This window comes from Lissotriton helveticus, chromosome 7 (genome assembly GCF_964261635.1).
Source record: "Lissotriton helveticus chromosome 7, aLisHel1.1, whole genome shotgun sequence".
NCBI classification, from domain to species: Eukaryota; Metazoa; Chordata; class Amphibia; order Caudata; family Salamandridae; genus Lissotriton; species Lissotriton helveticus.
The window spans coordinates 390,359,539-390,381,917 of NC_136068.1; the positions used below are offsets into that span (position 1 = coordinate 390,359,539).

A 22,379-nucleotide genomic window follows, 5' to 3' on the forward strand; every position below is an offset into this window, starting at 1 on the left:
CCATTGTCTCTCTCCTCCATTCCCACGCTGCCTGTCCCTGCCTCCTGGCTCTCTTTGGGGTCCGCATACCTCTCCTGTCTGACAGGGCGGCTGGAATTAGAAGGTCAGTGTGGATTAAGGAATAGCTGGCGTGTGCGCACACAGCACTCGGCCTCTTAACCCACCATCTCCGTGTTCAGCCTCACTGGGGCTGCAGTGTAAATCTGAGGTCAAACTCGGCAAGCACATTCAGAGAGCCACAGGTGCTGTGCACACTTGTGAGTGACAGGGGGAGAATTTTACTGGTTTTATGGATGACATTAAAATGAATATGTTTAATGTGCCAGATTAAGGCATTTTAGATGCCTCGATTTCCTTTGTTGATTAAGCCTGAAAGGCTTAGCATCCATCAGGGGGGTGGTTGAGACTTCACACATTGTAGGACCTGCGGTTGTAGACACAAATGTCGAGTTTTGGTTCCTCTCTGTACTCTAAGACTTGGGCAACAACCCAGCTCCATGCACTGCTAGTTCAAGCATGAGATATGGTCTAGGGGTGAGGCAGATGGCTTCTAATTGGTGTGTTATCAGATGGCCCGATTTCTAATCCTGGCTTCTCCACTAAAGCACATTGTGTGATTCTGCACAAATAATTTTTTTTCTCTAAATGATTGAATTCCGTTATTTGTCAGAATTGGGAGTACCTTAAAGTGGACTACTAACCGCTAGGCCAATAGCCACAGTATTAAGAGTTTTATAAAAAACACTAAACATCTACATGGATCATGTGTTCCAGTTCAGTAGGGCTGGTCGAGCTCTGCCACCGAGACCTTCCAATGGTGTCATGTTGTGTTGCCATTCCATGCAGTACTGCTTCCGAGCATTTCAGCAGTAGGTACCTCTTGCAGATTTCATGTTATGATTTTGTTGTTGTCTCTATTGTTGACACCAAGCCTTGTCGTGGGACAAACCTGCAATTAATGTGTGTGAGACTGTGTGTTTGTGATACTGTCTGTGTGTGTAGAAGACTGTATGTGTGAGACACTGTGTGTATGTGAGACTGTGTGTGTGAGAGACTGTGTGCGAGAGACTGTGTGTGTGTGTGTTACACTGTGTGTGATACACTGTGTGTGAGACACTGTGAGAGACAATGTGTGTGAGAGACAATGTGTGTGTGTGACTGTGTGTGTGATACTGTGTGTGCATGAGACACTGCGTGAGACACTATGTGTGAGACACTGTATGTGTGAGACTGTATGTGTGAGACTGTATGTGTGAGACTGTATGTGTGAGACACTGTGTGTGTGAGACACTGTGTGTGTGACAATGTGTGTGTGTGTGAGACAATGTGTGTGTGTGTGAGACAATGTGTGTGTGTGTGAGACACTGTGTGTGTGTGACACTGTGAGACACTGTGTGTTTGAGACTGTAATACCGTGCGTGTGTGAGACACTGATACTGTGCGTGTGAGACACTGTGTGTGTGTGTGGCACTGTGTGTGTGTGTGTGGCACTGTGTGTGTGTGATACTGTATGTGTGTGATACTGTGTGTGTGTGTGAGATTGTGTGAGATTGTGAGAGAGACTGACTGTGAGAGAGACTGTGTGTGAGATTGTGTGTATTTAAGAGAGACTGTGTGTGTGAGACTGTGTGTGTGAGACTGTATGTGTGTGTGTGACACTGACACACTGTGTGTGTGACACTGTGTGTGTGAGACTGTGCGTGTGTGACTGTGCGTGACACTGTGTGTGTGAGACACTCTCTACTCAATCTCTACTACTCTCTCTCGACTACTACTACTACTCACTCTACATTAATAGTGCGGTTGCTAAAAACTACAAAATTGTATTCTCCCTGCCAAAGAATGCCTCACAAGCGCAGGTGAGACTGGAATTTGGGCTAAACAATCAGCTATACGCAAGGAAAGGACAAGCACTTAAAGTATGGAATAGAATAAAAAATGATCAAGATAACCAAATGTCTCGGCTATTGTGGCAAGAAGTAAAATATAACAGAAAATTACATGTTTGGTCCTATTTAAACACAGCGATAGAAGAATTTTGCATAACAGCAATTTGGAACAACACTATCGCACAAGAAAGCTTAAAAAAAACAATTAATAAACTTACCAACCAATTTTCCTTGATAAAGGATAAAGAGATGTTAGTAAAAAGAAATCATGCATGGCCAATCGTAAATGGTTTCAAGGAAAAAAAGGTTCAAGAATATCTTGAAACATCATGGTCTAAGAAAAATAAACACATCTTTATCAATGCTAGATTTGGTTGTTTGCCAGGATTATGTCACTTACCTCCATGGAAGAGAACAGAAGATGTTAAAAATATGCAGGCTCGGTAAATCCGGACAAGAGAACATTATACATCTATCGTCTCTTTGCCCGGATTTGGAATATGATAGAAAATTCATCCTTAAGAGACTGTTTTATAATTGTGGAGTAAGGACATGTAGGAAAGCACTGATAGCATGTTTAAATTCTGAAGAATTATTAATGAATTCTGCATTTGTAAAATGTTTGTGTTGTAGGAGAAAAGTTGGAGGTTTTTATTTGATTTACTAATGGATTGGGCCAATAATATATAATCAAGTTTTTTTTAATATAAATCTATAAGATTGATTGTTTTATAACTTTTAACTTTGGTGATATTTTTAGCTATTTTTGTAAGATTTTAATTAATCAAACAAAATAAATAAACTTAACTTGACTCATTTTATTGGCAAGTACTCTAGTTTTAGCTGAACTCCAGCAGTTTAATACGGTGCAATGAATCTTACAAATGCCATTTCATTCTTCTGTATGACTTTGTTTTCCAAGACCATACAACGGGGCTGAAGTCCTCATGTCATGTGTTCTTGCAAAATACTGATTGAAAAAAAGTAAACATACAGGCTTTCATATCTCTGGAGCAACTTACCATGTTATGTACTCTATTCACATAATGTTCATGAAAGACATGGTGTCCGAACTTTCACCCTGCTTTTAAGAGGATGCCAAGGCCTGCACATATGCTACTTTAAATCTGCTGCCTGATTTTACAAATTACTTGTCACCGAAAAAGAAGCCATCCACAACCAAATTCCTTATCAGTATTTACTGAAAAATGCATTATCTTGTGCTATTTTTCAAATACTTTCAAAGGGGAGAGCTCATTGGCCTCTCCTTTGGCAGTTGGACTCTCATTTTTCATTTGCTCTATCACACTCGTCAGCATCTTTAACGCCTCACCACTTTCAAAAGTCACCAGCCGCCACTGTGTATGAGTACGTTTTGGGGATAAGCGGGTATTAGGCTTTGTATTTGTGGCTCAGTATTGAAGGATTGTTTCCTGCATTGATGGTTTAGCCTCATCAAGGTTCTCTGATGTACATTTCCACTCCCAATTACTGCGGTTACTTACTAGCGGCCTGCTAGCAAATGATTTTTTAAACAATGCTAAGATCCGAACTGTTTATGATTCTGCTCACCACTAAAGTAATTAAACTACATATTAAGTGCTTGCTGAAGAGTGTGGTAAAACAGAGCATCATTTTGAAGCTCTTGAATTTGAGCACCGCCAATACAAATGAGTGAGCACACGGGACTCCAAGGGTGGTTAAAATAGAATGATGGCTAAAAAGGAGTTCCTTGGGTTTGTGGAGTACGATATACTTCATGATTTACAAATTCTCAGTGAGTTGAGTATCTCTGCTTCTGTGCACGACCAAACTATAGATGAGCCTTAAAGACATTTAACGTATTGTTCTCAAATTACTGGGGTAATTTAATCATTTCTTAATTTACACATGAGCATAGTAGATATGTGAATGTCCACGTTATTGAAATGTTTTACTTCTAGTTTGGAGCACTTTGTGGTATAAAATGCCACATGAAAAAGCAATTGTTAAACTTGTTCCTAAAAACTGACTTAAAAAATCTTTCTTCTAAACTATGAAATCCGTGATCACTGTTCACCAGATTTCACATGTGTAAGCACATCCGTTCTAGAAATGTAGGTGAAATTGATGAACATAATTAAAATAATAAATAAATTGGAGCCAAAATATGGTTCCTGTATTCTCGAAGGAAAGTGCAACATAACCTTATCTAAGTCGTTTTTATTTTGCCACTATACTATTTGTGCCTTTAGGCATATAGGATATAACAGGCAATTTGGTATTGTGTATTCGGGGTGATGGTGTGATGGTGACATGATAATGAACCATGAGGCTGAGTGGACTGTAAATGTTAGCAGACCTGCTTCACGTTTCAAGTTTATTTTTGACATTGTTTTGTATAATACAGTGTACCATACTTATTTCTCAGCTTATGTTAGCTCCAAAATTTATGGACAATTAATTTATATTTAGAATATCATGATGTGAAATACAGGTTTAGGAAGCACTGCTGCTGCAACACTATGATTACCATCTGAAACTGAAAAATACACAGATTGTCTTCAGTTGTAGTTCGCTATGCTACCCTTGCACCCCCTAATTAACTGTTAATGCAGTTCATAAATTCCCTCTGGCTATTTGAGACCCACACAGCTGCTGGGCTGTGTCAGAAGTAGCAATATGCATATGAAATACTCTATCCATTATTACCAAGGTGATCAAAGTTACTTAACATTATCCTCTTAGACATGCTCAAAATTGGACAGATTGTTTTGTCGTCTAAAACAGTGGAGATTGCCTGAAGCACTGCGTGGATATTAGGTCAAATATTATGAATTCTTATGACTTAGCCATGTTTCTTCATTCCCTTTCCCGATCCAGAATTCTGGATCCTGGTCTGCTTGGAATGTAAAAGAATTGACTAGCCGCAAATTCCTTTTGGCTACCCAAAGGTAGGATAGATCCTTAAAAAGCTATTCCTGTGAATTTGCCAGCTTTTCCTTGAAGTCTGTGCTGTATATATGTCCATACCTATTTCTATCATTCCTCAATCATACGAGGTATTTACTTTTTAAGGATCTGCCAAGAGCTGGTAAGCAATTAAATGAATGAAAATGCACAAATTACGGAGGCGGGAAAGTGCAGTCAGTGTCGAAGTCACCGGACAAATTTCTCTTTAAAAATGGCTTTCATTACCTACAAAATAGAATTTCATGCTCAACGAAAGTTTAAAATCGGATTTAAAACGTTCCAACTGATGCACGATGGTTTCGTTTATAAAAAAAAAAAAAAATGTGCTGTCACGAATAAGACATTTTTTCTGAACTTTTACTCTGCGGCTTATCAGTTGCTTAAAAGTCGGGTATCTGGCATACACTGATTAAAATATATTGACTGTGCATTCTACGCTGTGATTCTATTCAGAACTTAACACGTGTATTGTGCCTTTGCCCAAAGATTGGTAACGATACGCCAAAAATGTATGGTACTGATCATAAAAAAGGTTGTGCCACTGTAACAAATGCATATCAAACTTTCTATTCTAATGACTCTTTAAATGTTTTCTTTAGCTTATTAAAAATGTCCAATGTTTATATGATTAGTATCTACTTTGTCCTAGTCTGCCTGTGTAAGCTACCTTTCTTTATCCAACTGAAAAACACATCCACCACTCAAACTACTTTCAATATTTCACTATACTAATTTTCAACACTAATCCTTTATGGGTTCCGGAGTAGTGTGCTACTCGCCAATGAAGCACTTCAACACCCCATCAGGGTTACAAGTGCTATATAAATGTAAACTTTTTCCCTTTTCTACCCCTCCCCAACCCTTCACAATCCAAATAACTAACATATCCACCACTCAAATAGCTTTCATATTTCACTACACTAATTCAACATTAATCATTATGGGTTCCAGAGTAGTGTGCTACTCATAAAAAAAAAAAGCACTTCAAACCCCATCAGGGGGTTGCAAGTGCTATATAAATATAAACCTCTTTCCTTCTTCTATCCTGCCGCTACCCTTCTCTATCCAAATAACTGAATAACATATCCACCACTCAAATTACTTCATATTTCACTATACTATTTTTCAATACTAATCCTTTTATGGATTCTGGAGTAGCGTGCTACTCACCAGAAAAGCGCTTCCACACCCCTTCAGGGGTAACAAGCGCTATATGAATGCAAACCTTTCTCCCCCTTCTATCCCTCCGCTATCCTTCTCACTCCAAATAACTGACTAATATCCACCACTAAAACAGCGACTTAACGCCTCATCATGGGTAGTAAGCGCTATATACATGCAATTACAATACAATACAATATATGACCATGCATAAAGCAGTTAGTATCAGGAAGTATATAGTTTTGGCTTCATTAGGTGAATAGAAGTAATCTGTATGTATTACAAAACAAGTCAGTACATTGTCTTAAAGAAATGGTGTCAATTGTTATGGAAATTTTGCATGGTAATGGATTTCTTGTGTCCATAGGATGCAAGGTTTTTAGTTTCATTCCAGGACACTTTTTTGGATGCTATGTGCAGTCATGTTGCAAGTTGTTACAGAAACTAAATGCAATTTGACTGGTACCACTATGAGCCAAGATTTGAAATAGCAGCATTGGATGCCAGAGCTGTGTTCCGCCCCAGCCCATCCCATCTACAAATATGTCTAAATCCACCAATTTAGCTTACTTTATAAAAATCGCCCACAATCTTATCTCTTGACTGCAGCATAGCAGTGTGAAGGTGAGTAGGAGGTGCTGCTTATCAAAAAGGGAACTCTGCGGCCATGATGATTGCGTCCTAGCAGGGCATTGTCATTGTATGACATGCAATATCCTCATAATTTATACTGCTGATAAAAAAACTTGCTTTGACAGATATGTTAGTTGTAGGAGTCGAAACTTGTAGGCAGCCATTTTGTTACCGGTGCACATGGATTTTTTTTGTTTGCTTTAGACTGAGGGTGTTCTGTTTTTGCTACCTCTAGATATTGTTTTTGTGGTTGTGCTACAATGTGTTTTTGATGTCCTTGCTTTGTTTTCTTCTTTTGCAGAGTGGGACACTGGAAGATGAATCCAAACAGGAGGGCAGCAGGCGGCCGCGAATCCTGTCTCGGTACCAGTTCCCTTACTCCACCTTGCGAAAGCCTATCTCTGAAACAAGCATGGTGGACTGGGCAGCCAAGAACCTTAACATGCACACGCAGGGGCTCTTCCGGCGCCGGATCTCCATTGCCAACATGCTTTCTTGGAATGGTGGCTCCATCAAGAAACCCATGCTGATTACCAGTAACCGGGTCATCAAGAAAGAAGCGTGTGAGATGTTTAAACTGGTGCAGGTGTACATGGGAGACCGACAGGCACGTTCAGATAGGAATCAAGTGGCTCTGGTGACAGTCATCAAGTGCTGGAGCATCCAGGGCCTGCGGGATGAGTTGTATATACAGCTTGTAAGGCAGACCACGGACAACATATGCTATCGGAGCCTGGCATGGGGCTGGGAACTTATGGCCATCTGCCTGGCCTTCTTCTCCCCTTCTCCAAAATTTCAGTCTTACTTGGAAGGATACATTTATCGGCATCTGGACGAGATTAATGACGAGAACAGTAAGTGGCCACTCCCTTTTCTACCGTGAAATGCTGACATTACCTCAATTTATGTAGTTCGTACATAAACCTGACCGTGCCTTTTTATAATCTCGCTGTAGTCAGGATGTCCCTCTCCTCCTCAACTGCAGTAATACATAGCGCATTAAACCCTGGACATCTGCATTTATGGTTTGTGCCATAGCATTTTTGCATATGCATTTGTTTTAAAACAAAATAATTTAACCGAAACCAAGGGGTTAAAATTGTGCCTTTAGGTAAATTCGCATTTCACATCAAGAGACCTTGCGACTGTTAGGATAGTTGTTTCCATGTGTAATTGTAACATGCAATTTGGGAGGCACTAAAAATTGCTTTTCTCATGCCCTCAACTGTTGTAATTAATTGGAGTTTGACATTTGCTTGCATTAACAGGACTTATTGGGGAGGGGGGTATATATAGTTTCTGCTGATATTAGAACCCAGGAGGCCGAATGCCAAGTGATTTGTAAATGTCACCAGGATGGCAGTATAGGAGCATATTACATACGTTGACTGTTTTGTATGTTAATATACTACATGTGTCTTTAAGTGCACTTAGCATGAAAACAGAGCTTTTTCTTTCCAACAAGGAAAGTTTTTTTTTTAAACTATGTAGAATACTGAGCTATAATGTTTGACTGTACTAAAAAGAACATAATAAATTATGTAGTTTAGAGTATACGATTTCAGATAAAAAAGGCTTTGCCTAAGCACATTCTGGCTATAGGAATTAGAGCTCTGAGTGCAAGGTAACAATGAACGCCAACTGCATTTTGAATGTTACATTTTGATGATTAGGCTTTTGATTAGATTAAATTAAATGCAGTGATTGTACTCAAGATTATTGAAACTGATGCCAGCAAGGCAGAGCATAACATGGACCATGTTTGATCCTCGATTGTTTAGCTTTCACTATTAGACTGCTGATTACCAATAGGTAGAAGTTTTGCTCAGAGGCTGTTAAAGCTTCTGCCAGCACTGCACAGCTAACCATGTGTCTTGATGGGGAGTGTCTACCCACCTAAGATGGCGTCAGCACAACTTGGAGGCTCCTAGACCCGGGTGTCGTGATCCAACTCAATTTCCCCACAAATTCTAGCATCAGACTCCAGAATTGCAGTGCTGGCAGCCCTGAGACCAGAGGATCTCAACTGGGCATTCTGAGGCCGCGACTGGATGCAGTGTGTCGCCCTTCAAACCCGCTAGCACCGCTACAATAATGGTGGCCAGACCAACATGAGGTCATATCCCCAACTTGGGTGCGGGATGATATGCAGTGACTGCAGTGGCTGCATCCAGTGCACATACCCCCCACCCGCCCATGAGACTGAGACTCGGACTGCGATTGCTTCTCTGTCGCCTACTAGGGCTTCCAGATGAGGGGGAGTGCAGACGGGCCGTGAGTGTGGGCTCCACTGAGAGATACTTCTGCAGCTTAGAGTAGCGCCTGGTGTGGCTCCAGCACCGGTACTGACAGGCTATGCTGGGGATGAGTGGCAGGCCTTGATCATTATAGCCTCACTTTGTGTGCGTGGTGGCCGGACTGGCCTGAGGCCCAACCTCTGAGCTATAAGGATAGGCTGAAGCAACGACTGGATCGCCTGCGGTGGTGCCTTGTGCTACTCCCTTCCTGAGATCCCATTGAGGGGTGGTGGCTGGGACAAACAGGCGGACGCCAGACGGGGCGTCCCAGCGTGAACCCATGTGGGAGGTCAGGGAGCAATGACCCTGATGGAAGCACCACTGAGGCCAGCTTAGAGGCTGCTGTGCCTGCCTGGTGTGATCCCATTACCACAACTGTCCGGACACGTGGGGGTGTAGAAGGAGACCCGGTTAGATTCACCACCACCAATGATGTTGCACGGGCCCCCTCACTGCTACTGCCTGGCCACCACCATATATAAGTAGGGGACCCAGTGTGTGCCTTTAAACCACACGAAGACGTACAGACACCTCAGCTTTAAATGAGTGTGGGCTTGTCTGACCTTTCACAAGGGGCCTAGATTGTGCCTCCAAGTAGTGCCTTGGAACCCGAAAGTGCCAAAGATTAAGACATTGTTGGTGATGGTTCGCCTGGAGCTGCTGGTCACTGCGGAGAAACAGTGCAGCGGCAGGACATGCGGAGGGCCCCTATAGTGCAGCTTTGATGGCACGCAGCTGTGCACCCACTCTGTCCTTCAGGTCTGTCCCTCACCATCGGCATAGTGTTTGAGACCCAGTTGTACCTCTGCTGCCTCTGTGGGGGCCTTCAGGGGCTGATTTAGCTAACTGCCTGCCTATCGAAGAATTGACCGCTATTCTGTGGTGTGGAGGGGGGCCACTGGCATTGACTCTGTTCCTCTTGTTCAGTGCATCTACTCCAGCAGCATCTTTGTGTGCACCACATTAAAGGTCTGTCTTATCCCCTTGACAGAGGCGCCCTCTTTCCCCCAACTTACACAGAGCAGCTGAGGTCGGGGGTCATGGTGGATACCAGAGACCTCTACCAACTAATGTACCTCCTGGTGATTGCTCGTGCATGAGGTGTGGACTCTCACTCTTTCTTGGAGGCCCTCCCCCACTATGCTATACATCACAGTGGGCTACTTGCCTGCTGAGATCCCTGCCTCCATGCGACGTGTGGATCTCGCTGGACTCCCCTTGACCTACTGGAACGACGGGGTGAGGGGGTGGGAGAGGTGTGCTTATCTCACACAACTGTCATGCTTAGGGACTGTTGGCAACACCATGAGGCGCACCAGAAAGAAACCGGAGAAGCCTGACTTGCACTATCGCTCCTGCTAGACTCTTTCTGAGAGCTCCCTGACCCAAACACCAAAATACTGTGTTCCCCCTAAGGCAGCACTGCCCCACATGGACAAGATTGACGTCATCCATCAAGAAATTCAGGATTCACAGGTGGCGGTTGAACAACGCCCGGGGGCCATCATGACTGACATCAGTGTCCTCACGGATGATCAACGCAAATTTGCTGATAGAGTCAAAAAGAATGAGCTGGTTCTCTCTGCCTTAACACCAGCCCAAGAGGATCACTCATCACAACTCACCCACTTGCATCAGCAGATGGAGCAGCTCCAGGACCGAGTGGAAGATGCTGAGAGAAGAGCACATAGAAATAATGTCTGCATTGTAGGAGTTCCAGAGGGCAAGAGGTTCCCCCATGCCACTCTATTCATAAAAGACTGGCTCTGGACTGTGGTGGCACCAGCTGGGTTTCCAAACTGTTTGTGGTGGAGCTAGCACACTAGGTCCACCAAAGACAGCCTGATGCGGTACTCTATGCTGCATATGAAAAGGTGCCTGTCCTCATAAAGAATGCCAGGTTTTGCTGTTTCCAGACTGTACGATCACCATCCAGCGCCAACGCGATTCCTTCCAGGAGGTCAAGAAACACCTGCGCACTACTGGCCTCCAGTATGCTCTACTGTTCCCAGCCAGGCTGAAGGTGATCTATGCATAACAGACAGACTTCTTTGAAACATCAGAAAAAGCGTGGGACTGGTTGGAGCAGCACTTTCTGGATACCCAGCGTAGCAGGCCTCCGAGACCTGAACTACCAAAGCCACGGCGAGCTCCATATTGACGACGCCAGAGGGCATTCGATCAGGATGGACCTAGGGTGGCCGCCTTCATGCTGCAAGTCCTGGATGAGCAGCGGGAGGCTAACCAGTTGGTGACTACACGACGATTCTCCAAGAAGCCCATCAGCTCCAGCTCATCGCAGGGCAGTGCCTCGGACTCCGATTCGGTTGGCAGCTTGGTACTGTTCCCTTCGATCACCCCACAGATGACGCATGATATACTAGGTTAATACAATTGAGTACTGCACACATGACAATGTGATTTTTTTTTCCTCCTTTTTTTACAGGTTGCCGCAAGCAGTTTTTGTTGCTTGAGCCATCCCGTGTACTTATTGATTGCATTAGTTGATAGTCCTCTCTGTATTACCCTGCAACTATAACTTTACCTACTGAGCTAAGGGCTGTGAGTAATGCCTATGTTACACTGTTTTCCTACTAGGGGACCCCCAGCAAAATACAGGAGGGGACAGTCCTGTTTACTCATGGGCTGCATTACCAGCTGGACATCTTGTTTCATAAGGTTTATGCTGGAATATAGGAAATACTGGGGCTCTGGATTTGTAAGGGCCACATTGGCTGAAATGACTGTCTCATACCCACATGACATCCCACCTGGTGCATCACGACTGCCTCTTAAGCATAGGCAAATGGATTTCTTTGGTTGTTGTTTGTTTTCTTATGTGGTTGAACAACATTGTTTCTCTGGACCGAGGATCGGGGAAGGGTGTTTCAGAGTTGGACTCAAGTCAACTATCATATTCAATGGAAGTAATGTAGGGTGTGTTGTGGCAGCTGGTGCTCCCACTGGGGAAAATGTTTTAAGGGTCCTGATGCTTACTGTACCAAATGCTTATAACATTATTACTTGGAATGTGAGAGGTCTAGGATCTGTGCACAAAAGAAACAGGGTATTAGCCCAATTACATTTGCATATCGAAGGCTTGGAAGCTACGCAGAAATGGAGGGGGCAATTATTCCATACATCCTGCTCTGTGTTTGGGAGAGGTGCTGCAGTATGGCTCCGGGCTGGGGTTCTGTTTGCAGTCTCAGATGTTAGAATTGACACCCAGGGGCCTTCTGTATTAATGAGGGGCGAACTGGATGGTGCGCCCTTTGTGCCTGGATGCATCTACATGCCTAATATGTTCCTGATGGTGAACAGCATTTACTTTGCATGCGATACTTCGCATGCCATTACAACGCGGTCGTTATAACGATCACGTTGTTAGTTCGCATACCTTTACTACGCAAGTCGGAACAACGACTTGCGTTAGGGGGAGAAGGTGTTGGATTTAGAATAGTACATTATACTATTCCAACATCCAGCGCCCCCTAATGCAATTAGTTGTTCCGAATTGCGTAGTAAAGGTATGCGAACTAACAACGCGGTCATGCTAACAACTGTGTTGTAATGGCATGCGTACTAAACGTATGCTAAGTAACGAGTGCTATTCGTTCCTGACCACTCTGTCATCAATATTAGTGGATTGGTCATTGTACCCATGGATGCTGGGAGGGGATTTTAATACAGTTTTAGACACACAGCTCGATTGCTCCCCCCCCCTTGCCTGGAACTGCTCCCATTTGACAGCCAAAAATATTGAGACAGTGGCTAGATGGGTGAGATATCGCTGATGTATGACATTGCCGTAACCTAAGTATGAGAGAATACTCGTTCTATTCCTACCCCCACAAATTACACTTCCACCTTGACAGGTTTCTCTGCCCTTCGCATCGCCAGTCTGACATTCCGCATGCAACTTATTTGGTGAAGACAGCATCTGACCACAATCCATTAGAAATGACGTTGTCATGAGACCAAGTCCCTGCCCCGAACTCCATTTGGCGCCTACAGCCCACCCTACTCGAAGATGCAGTATTCAGGGACACTTTCTACCTGTATTGATACATACTTATCTGAGAATTCAGGCACGGCCTCCTCTCCTCTAGTGGAGTGGGCGGTCTTTAAGGGAGTGATATGGGGCAGAGCTATCAGGGCATTGGTGGGGAACCGTTGAGTAGTAGTGTGGGAGCTAACGCAATAGGAAGACAGGCTGGGGTCACTGGAGGGGGCTAAGGTTGATGACACTGAGGCCGTTGATAGGTTACAATAATCTAGAATTACCCATGCAGAGCTCCTAGAATGCTTCCGTGTCATAGACTACACACCCATTCTTTCAATAGATACACTGGCCTAAGGGATCGCCATGATGCAGATACACATCAACACGGCCTTAAGATACTAGCGCATAAACTTCTCCCGTTGCTCCCGGGGATATTGTATACGAATCAATGTGGCCTTGTTCCCCAATGTAGCACCTCCCTCCGTGTCCATCGTTTGTTTCAAATAATGGATGCTACTTGAGGGCAGTACCCGTTTGCTGGGTGTGTCTCACTGGATATCCACCAGTCTTATGACACACTGGGGTGGGCCTACATGATAGTAGCACTGACCAGATTCAGCATGCCCCCGGCATATATTATGTGGGTGAAATTATTATATACAGCACCTGCGGCCATGGCTTGTACAGGGCCTTGTATTTCTGACTCTTACCAGGTCTCGCAAGGGACACGACAAGGCTGCCCTCTTTCACCGTTCCTGTTTGTGCTTGCCATCGAGCCTATTGCACAATGAATCAGACAGAAAGCGATGGAGTGGGGTACCCCCATAGGCAGCAAGATAAATTCTGTTTCCCCATTTACCGACAACATGATTGTATACCTCAAAAACATCCAAGGGAGTCTTGCCGTGACAGCCCAGCTACCTGCCGAATTTGGGGCGCTATCGGGCTTACAGGTCAATGCAGATTAATCATGTGCGTTTTCCTTTGCTGCCCCATACACTGTCCCCAAGCTGTCGCTTGGGACCACCTTTATACATGTGTGTCCACATACATTCTGATATTTAGTGATTCGAATCTATAGAGACACCTTCTCGAGGACAGTCTCGTTCGCACAGTCATGTTGTTGCATTTCCGAATCGAATTTTGGACCACTCCTCTATCAGTGGTGGGGCACCAGGCGCTGGCAAAGATGCATCTGCTATATCATTTTGTGAACCTACCGACTATAGTGCTGTGTGGGTGTTGAGACTATTGAACACCATGCTGGTGGAGCTTGCCTGGGGGAGAGGACGCTGCAGATTAAGCCTTGCAAAGTTACAATTACCGACAGAGGGGGCTGGTCTGGGAGCCCCCGATTTTTAAACATACTACGTTGTTGGGCACCTACAATGGCTTTCTTATTGGTTAGCTGACCGTAACCTGATGGAAATCGGATACACGGCAGAAGGATTGGACTGGGTCATCTCCACATACTGGTGTGCCTGGGCGCAACAGTGCCTCTGACGGGCTTCCTCCTATTACACATAGCACTGCTATATTGGAAGATGGCAAGGAAGTACACTAATTCAATGATTTCATACGCACCAAATATACCACGGTGTGGCCGCCCCACGTTCTCGGGTACACTGACGGCAGGCAGGCTGGGCCCCTGGGAGCAGGAGGGGGGGCTGATGGTGGGCTTGTTTCAAGATGGCGTACTGCTATCACACTCTGATTTTTCGCTCACACGCGGCTGCCTGAAGACCTCTGTCTTACACACACCAGCATTATTCAGTATGTAGGACCATACTGGGCACCCGAGGGCATGAACCACTTCAGGTGTTATAAACTATGAGTCATGGCAGACACCTAGTACGTACTGTAGGCTGTACGGTGGGTTTCCGAACCCATCATATAACTCCACTCGCTTCTCTAAAAGCTAAATGGGAAGTAGACCTATACTGTGAGCTTGGGGACAAGGACTGGGCCACTTGGTTGACTTATACTGCAAAAGTCTCTTGTAACTCCAGATTGAAATTCATTAAATTCCCCATTCTTCTTGAGCATACTTAACTCCATATAGAATCAGCCATATGTTTCAGTAAGCATCTTCAGCATGTCCTCACGGTAAATGCTGACTTCATGCATATGCTATGGATCTGCCCATCATTGTCTGCTTATTGGGCAGAGATCTCAGCAACATTAACAGATCTGACTGGCATCATACACTGGGATACCCCGATGCCCTGTCTCTAAGGGCTATACCCCAGGCAAAAGAGTTCCAAAGTGGCGGTACGCTTTATTGATTTGGCCCTTTTACTGGCAGAGCGCCTAATAACTGGATGCTGGAAATCCCCAAGGGCTCCACAGATAATTCTGTGGCGTGATGAGGTCATACACTAGGAACAGGCAGAAAGTGGAGCGATATGGGGGGAAGAAAATAGAGGATTGCGTAGGAGGCCCATCTCAAATCAAATGGGATACCGTATTAGAAAGGTTCAAGCTACAAGGCAAGGTCTCTGAGGAGGAGTAATGGGCATGATAGTTCTGACTATACCTACAATAGATATGTGGCCTACACTAAGGCCATATCTCCTCCCTCTCACTATTAGTCTAGGTACACATACTACCCCTTTTGTACACCAATGCCTGCTACTATCGCGAACCAGTTCTGTACTGGTACATTCCCATTACACTGCAGATTCTGCAGCCACACACATGTGCTTCCTCATCTGATTCTTCATACACCAGAACCCTCAGATAGGTGACATTGGAGGGTACAATTTGTAATGCATTTCTATGCAGCAATGGTTACTGAACTGTGCCCTGCTATATATGTTTTTTTTTTTTTTTTTTAGTAACATAGCTTTATTTCGATATATTAGACATATCATCAAAAGCATTACAACACAATAAGAATTATTAAAAATACAATACATTTTAACATTTGATCCTCACTTACAAATAAACAATTTGACACTTGCTAAAAACATAAAAATAACAGTAAAACATACACAACAGTGTTTGAACAGCTCTTTAGCAAAAAGAACAAATACAACTCGGAGGTATTATGTGGCTAGTACAGTTCGTAATTAATAGAGACTCAATTGCCTGGCGGATCTAATTCGCCATGTCCAGCCTAAGAATTTTGCTAAGCAACAGGCGAACAGGGGACAGCCATCCGATCTTAAGATGCGCAAGGCCTCCAGGTGAGATCTGGTACCTAGGTTCCTACATAGAGGTTTCAGCCAAATGCGCCGCGGGGCTGCATAGGCTGGGCACTCGAACAATAAGTGGGCAACTGACTCAAGCTTGTTGTCACAGAAGGGGCAGTATGGTACAGTTTGCAGCGGTGGCTTCAGCTTGCTGTCAACTGGCCAAGAGGCAGCATGCCCACTCTAAATGTAAAATATAATGCCCTATCCCATGACTTGTGGATCAGGTCTAAGTAGGATTCCCTAACAGGGTGCTCTTTGACCATCAGAAATTCTCTGGTAGATCTACAGAGTTTAGAATCACTATTTCTCCCATTTGCCACCCAAGCCCAATAGAGATTCTTTAAGGACTGTTTGGTGGGGGAGGTTCTATTAACCCAGGCATCTTCAAGGCCAAGGTCATAAAGAAGCCGCATAACTTCCTTAAGCCAACGGACCTTGTGCCAGCCAGGAGTTGAGAGAACTTCCCTTAGGCCTTCCGCATAACTGGACAGTTCTGGTACCCTCCAAATTCGTGCCCACAGAAGAAGGGGACGCAACCTTGCCTGCTCGTTTATTGGACGTGTACCAGTGTCCAATAAAAGTGGGAGGGAAGGAGTGCTATGCGGCAGCCTCAAGAGGTCTTTGTGGAAGTTATTTTCCAAGCGCCTCAAGTAATCAACTTTCTGCACACCCCACAGTTCAGACCCATACAGAACTGCGCTCACCACCCGTGCCCTATATATATCTAATACAGCACCTACTGGTTTGAGGGACGAGGCGCGTTGTTCCTTCAATAAGGCCCCTGTTATCCTCTTGTGAGTCAAAAGGATCTTTTGGTGGTGGGACTTCCAATTCATAGAATCACCGAGGCGGATACCTAGGTAATCAAACTCTTTTACCCTTTCTAGCGGGACTGAGTCCAATGTGGGGGGAATAACAGTTTTCCTTGGGGGGTTTAGAACCAACAATTTAGTTTTGCCTACATTAATAGCAAGACCCCTAGAATCACAAAATGTCTTAAAGCTGGAGAGTAAAGACTGAAGGCCTATTGGGGTTTTTGAGATCAGGAGGGTGTCATCCACAAATAGGAGGGTAGGGATTGTCCTGCCAGCCAGGGAAGGTGCATCAGCTGGATGTTTGAGTAAGTGCTCCACTACTCCATTAACATATAATGAAAACAGAGTGGGGGCTAGCACACAACCCTGGCGGACACCCCTATTTACGGGAATACGTGTTGTTTTTTGGCCCTGCTCTCCCCACCTGATCTGTGCAAAGTTACTCTCGTGAAACTTGGTAAGCATGCTAAGTAGGTAAGAAGGGATACCCAGGCCCTCTAAGACATTCCACAACTGGGCACGTGGGACCAGGTCAAAGGCAGTCCGTAAATCTATAAATGCAAGATACAGACTGCCCTTGCCCAGTACGACCACTTTCCAGTATAGCAGTAATAAGCAAAATGTCTGTTCAATAGTCCCCACACCAGATCTAAAGCCAGCCTGAAAGTCTGACAATACTTGGTTGTCCTCAGCCCACTGTAAGATCCTGGCTAGAACTACCTTGCCAGCTACCTTCTGAGTGGAATCTAACAAACTAATAGGGCGGTAGTTAGCGGGGTCTTCCCGACATCCCTTTTTAAAAATCGGGACGACCTCCGCACCCTTCCAGGAATCGGGGAGAGATCCACCCCGCAGCGCTGCGTTCAGAAGTAGGGCAATAAGCTTGCTCCACACCTCCGAGATGGCCCTTATTAAGTCACCTGGGATGCCATCCGGTCCTGCCGCCTTATTAGGCACCAGGCACTTAATTGCCCCTTCAACTTCGCTGGTTGCAAAAAGGATGTCCTCGTCCAAATAGTCGACAGACACTCGAGAGAGATCTGTAAATGCATCCAAGGATCCCTCAGGGATAGCATATAAGTTGGAGAAATAGGCAAACCACGCCTCCCCCGTGATGTTACAGGTCAAAAGAGAGTCGGCGGGTTTATCCCTTTCTCTCAACAGTTTCCAAAATGCCCTCGAGTCTTTCCTGGAGCTAGCCATCATTAAATCCTCCCAGTATTTAGTTTCATAGGCCCCCCTAGCCATGGACAAAGCTTTTTTGTAACTCGTCCTTGCAAGACTAATGCGGCACGGTACCTTGGATTTTACTGCTAGTATAAGCTCTCGTTTGGCAGCAGAACAGGAAGAAGAATACCATTTAGCTCTATTCTTAGATGTAATCCTGCTCGTGGCCCCCGCTCTACCCTGAGGGACAACGAACAGTTCACTAAGTGCCAAGGTAGTTTCTGTGAACACGTTGCAAACATCAGAATTGCTAGGTTCCATTGTGTCTATGCGCATTTTCACAGTTGACATTATGGATTTTGCTTTGGCCATCCTCCCCTCATCTGCGGCAACTTTATTCCATTTTAGCCGCCTGCCACAGTTCGAGGGGACTAGTTCATGGGTAGATTTCCATGTGTGTGGTGAAGGAATTGGGAACGTATCTTCCCATGGGGGAGTGAGAGTCAGGGCTAGTGGATTATGGTCACTATCGGTTGTCTCTAGAACCTCCATATCTTGAAGGTAAGGCCAGAACTTGTGGTTCAGCAAAATATAATCGATGCGTGAGGTGTGGCCCACCCTATTATAGGTATGTGCCCCCCTGGAATCTGACTTTGATCTACCATTGGTTGCTCTAAGGTCATATTCCATACAGAGGCCATTAATGTCTATGGCACTTTGAGTCCACTTTTTAATCGGGTTTAAAGAAAGCAAGGGAATACCTCTCCCAACATCATCCTCCCAAGTGTCTAACATGTCGTCGCTGGCTAGTGGCTCAAAACAACAATTGAGGTCTCCAGCCAGTAAGACCAAACAATCTGTATTACAGGACCTAAGCTCCTCCTCAATTCCTGTAGAGGATAACGAGCAGATACTACCCCTTGCCCCCCTTAGGTAGAGGTTAAATACTTCCAGCTTTATCCCTCCTTGGCATTGAATTGATAGTCTCAACAGATCAGTAGATTTTGTTGGTATTTGCCTTATTGATAGCCCCAATGTGATACTAACCCAAACGAGGAGACCGCCCGAAGGGCGACCTTTGCTACCACAGTCTTTGGATGCAGGTACAAAGTAGGTTGTGTAACCTACCCTGTGACGGGGTTCCAGGCACCAAGTTTCTTGCAGAAGGCAAATCCCGAAGGGATCCACAAAAGTACTCCAATCGGGAGTGTCGATGTTACGTGCAAGACCTGCAACGTTCCAGCTTAAGAGCCTCAAAAGTGGGTTGCCACCAGCACTCACCCCCAATGGAGGAGCACATGCAGCGGGGCCAGAGACAGCACTATAATTTCTTGACCCAAGTATCGCTACTATAGGGTCAGCCGCAACCCCTAATGGAATTAAAATGTCCTCCTTCTTAGACAAGTTGGATACCCAGGTGTCTTGAGTGCCAACATCAGTGATCTTTGTGCTAGTAAGCGATGACAACAGGTGCAATTTCAATGTGGTCATTGGGAGGGTGGCAACCTCTTGCCCTGGATCCTCACTTATTTTAAGAATGGAAATTTTAGAGGTGCTGTTTGTAGCAGATTTAATCGCCAGAGGTAAAAGGTCAGATACCACACAAGGCAAGGGGGCCTTAGCATAGGATGGAGAGCCAACAGGCATAGAAAGTCAATCAACCTCTTCAAGGCACCCAAACCTATTAGAAGTTGGGACCCCAAGCCACCTTCTATTTGGGGCTTGCCATTTATTGTTTACCCCTCCATTAGCCTGGTAGCGTACAGAGGACCATTCCCTCCCGTGATTTTGGTTTAGACGTGGGGGGTAAAAGAATGTTAAAGGCCTAGGTACAATGGTTGAATCTTCCCCAAAAGTAGTCCATGTGCATACGTGGTGGGCCGTGTGTGGGTCCTCAAAGGACACCACTATACAGTCACCTGGGCTAGATTTCCGCGAAGGGCCCACCCAAGGAACTCTACGCACCAACAAAATTCTGCTTCGCACATCATTTGGGATCGGTCTGTTCACGTTAAGCCAGTGAATGACCTTGTTCTTCAGGGATCCGTGGTTTTCTTGACAGTTATTCTCAATTGCTGGCACACCTGTCAGTACCACCACGTATGGGTTTGCGTCTGGGGGGAGATCTATGTAACCCCCACGAAAGTTGCTCCTATTGTGAGTGGCCTGGGATATTGAACAATCCGCCTTGGTTGCAAAAAACTTTGGGGCAACTCCTGTTTTGTGATATGTGGTAGATTGTACAATAGGGTGCTTAGGTGGCTTTAATATAGGGTTAGGAGGTTTGGTGTCATAGCCCTTAGTGCGTGGGTACTGGTCTAGGTGGGGATGGTGCATGGGGGATAGTATTAGATATCGGTGGAGCTGGGATATCGTCTAGTACACCAATGGTTTCCTGTCCTTGCAGACTAAGAGTTGCTAGTTCTAAAATACTCTTTTCCACCTCTAGCAGGTGGTTCTCAATATGTGAGAGTCTCAAGTCAAGGGGGGATAACAGCTTTTTTAAGGTTTCCCAAACTATTTTTATAAAAACCCACATCCTTTACTTCCTGTTCCTCTAACTGTGTTCCAGAACCCTCTATCGTAACATTTTCCACGGTAATTCCCAAGGATGAGCTATCCTCATCTGTTTCAGTGAACATCTGTGGAGGAAGAGCAGGCCCAACCTCAATGCTAATCACAGGGGGATCGCTAACATTGCGTAGGTGGGCCATAGCAACTTTGGCCTTCTTACGCGAAAAGGCAGTCATTATATCGCGTTTCCTTTTGTAAGTTGTGCCCTTAGTGTTGGTGCAAGAGGAATTATCATGTAGCTCTGGAAACTGTGGTGTATTAGTATACAATTGATCTTGGTCTATACCAGGGGTGGCCACGGGTGGGGGCTGACTTATGGCCTGAGGGTTGGGGCACAGAGTTGGTAATACAACAGGGGGTATAACTAAGGAATGGTGGACATCAGCATACGTTAATATACACCGTGGGTTAGCTTGTCGCTCCGGAGTCAATGCGGCCGCAATGTGGCCCAACGAAGATTTTTTAGACTCGGCAATAACCTGGGACAATCTCCTTGCTGCTTCCAGATCAAGGGAAACACGTTTTTGCATTTTAGTGATTTCCTCATCTATGGCAGTATTTGTCCTCGTGATAAAGTCGTCTAGTGTCCCATTTTGCTTCAGGAGCCCCTTTGCAGCCCTGCTACGGCTTGCCCTTGTACACATCTCCTAGTACACTATACAAAACAATTTTAACAATAGACGGGTTCAGTTGAATATTACCAGAGAGACAGGAGAAGACGAAAGGGGGGTGGCCCAGCCCAACCTCTTCAGACCTCGAACGGCCTTAAACGGCCCGCTCTTTGCCCGGTCTTCGCCCCGGTCGCTCCCGCGCAGCGGTCGCGTAGTGATTTATAACAGTAATGACGATCTAGGGGCGGGGCTGCAGGGAGAGCGGGCCAGGTGTGACCTATTGGCCGGGCAGGGACTCCTGGTAGTTGGAGTCCCTGCGGTCGCTCGCAGCCCTGCAGCGCTACCAGAACTCGCCTCAGCAGCAACAAGAGTCAAAAGTTTTTAGCCCTGATATGGCCAGAGACCCTCCCCACGAAGCGGGACCCGCGCAGCGGGTTCCGCGAGGCGTGTGTTCGAATCCAACGACGAGGTCACCAGTCAGGCACCCAGGAAGCAATCCACGCTGTAGGAAAGGCAAGTTGAGCAATGAGTATGTATACTGTGTCGCATATGTAAAATAGACAATTATGATATGTTTTGCCTATTGTACGGACGCAACTATGATAACTGTAATGTGAATTCATTAAATGTAATAAAGGTTGTGTTTAAAAAAACTATCTCTTGATTGCATTTAGGAATGTCGTGGTTTGTCTGTGTTTTCACATATACACTGCTAATTAAACAATGAGCCGTAGGTATTTTCAGAGTAGTTTGAAGCTGTCAGTACTCATAAAACAAGCTTTGATAAAGTCAGTAGGCCGCGCCTTTGAAAAGCATTAACATTTTGGATTTGCTAATGCTTGTAGCCAATGCGGAATACAATCGAAAAAAAGAAAAAAAAGCTTGTTAAGGATATTGAGCAGGATTGGCAAAAACAAACCAAAAATCCAAATTGCTCAGCATTGTGAATCTTATTCACACATGATTACACAGCAGGCTCCCATCTAGGAGGGTTAATTGAAAAAAATATACATTGTAGAGAAAAGAGCAGCCCAGTAGCATATTGCTGCTGCCACACTCTTCTAGAAGGAAAAAACACAA

The 22,379-nt window shown here is 45.0% G+C and overlaps 1 protein-coding gene across 3 annotated transcripts in view; it reads left to right on the forward strand.

Moving 5' to 3' along the window:
- Positions 1–22,379, forward strand: part of LOC144768507 (rho GTPase-activating protein 39-like) — a 513,307-nt gene that overhangs the window by 359,883 nt on the left and 131,045 nt on the right. For all 3 annotated transcript variants that reach the window (XM_078652231.1, XM_078652230.1, XM_078652232.1), the window contains one exon: positions 6,937–7,489. In XM_078652231.1, coding sequence (XP_078508357.1) covers positions 6,937–7,489 — 553 coding nt within the window. The remainder of the gene's footprint in view (positions 1–6,936; positions 7,490–22,379) is intronic.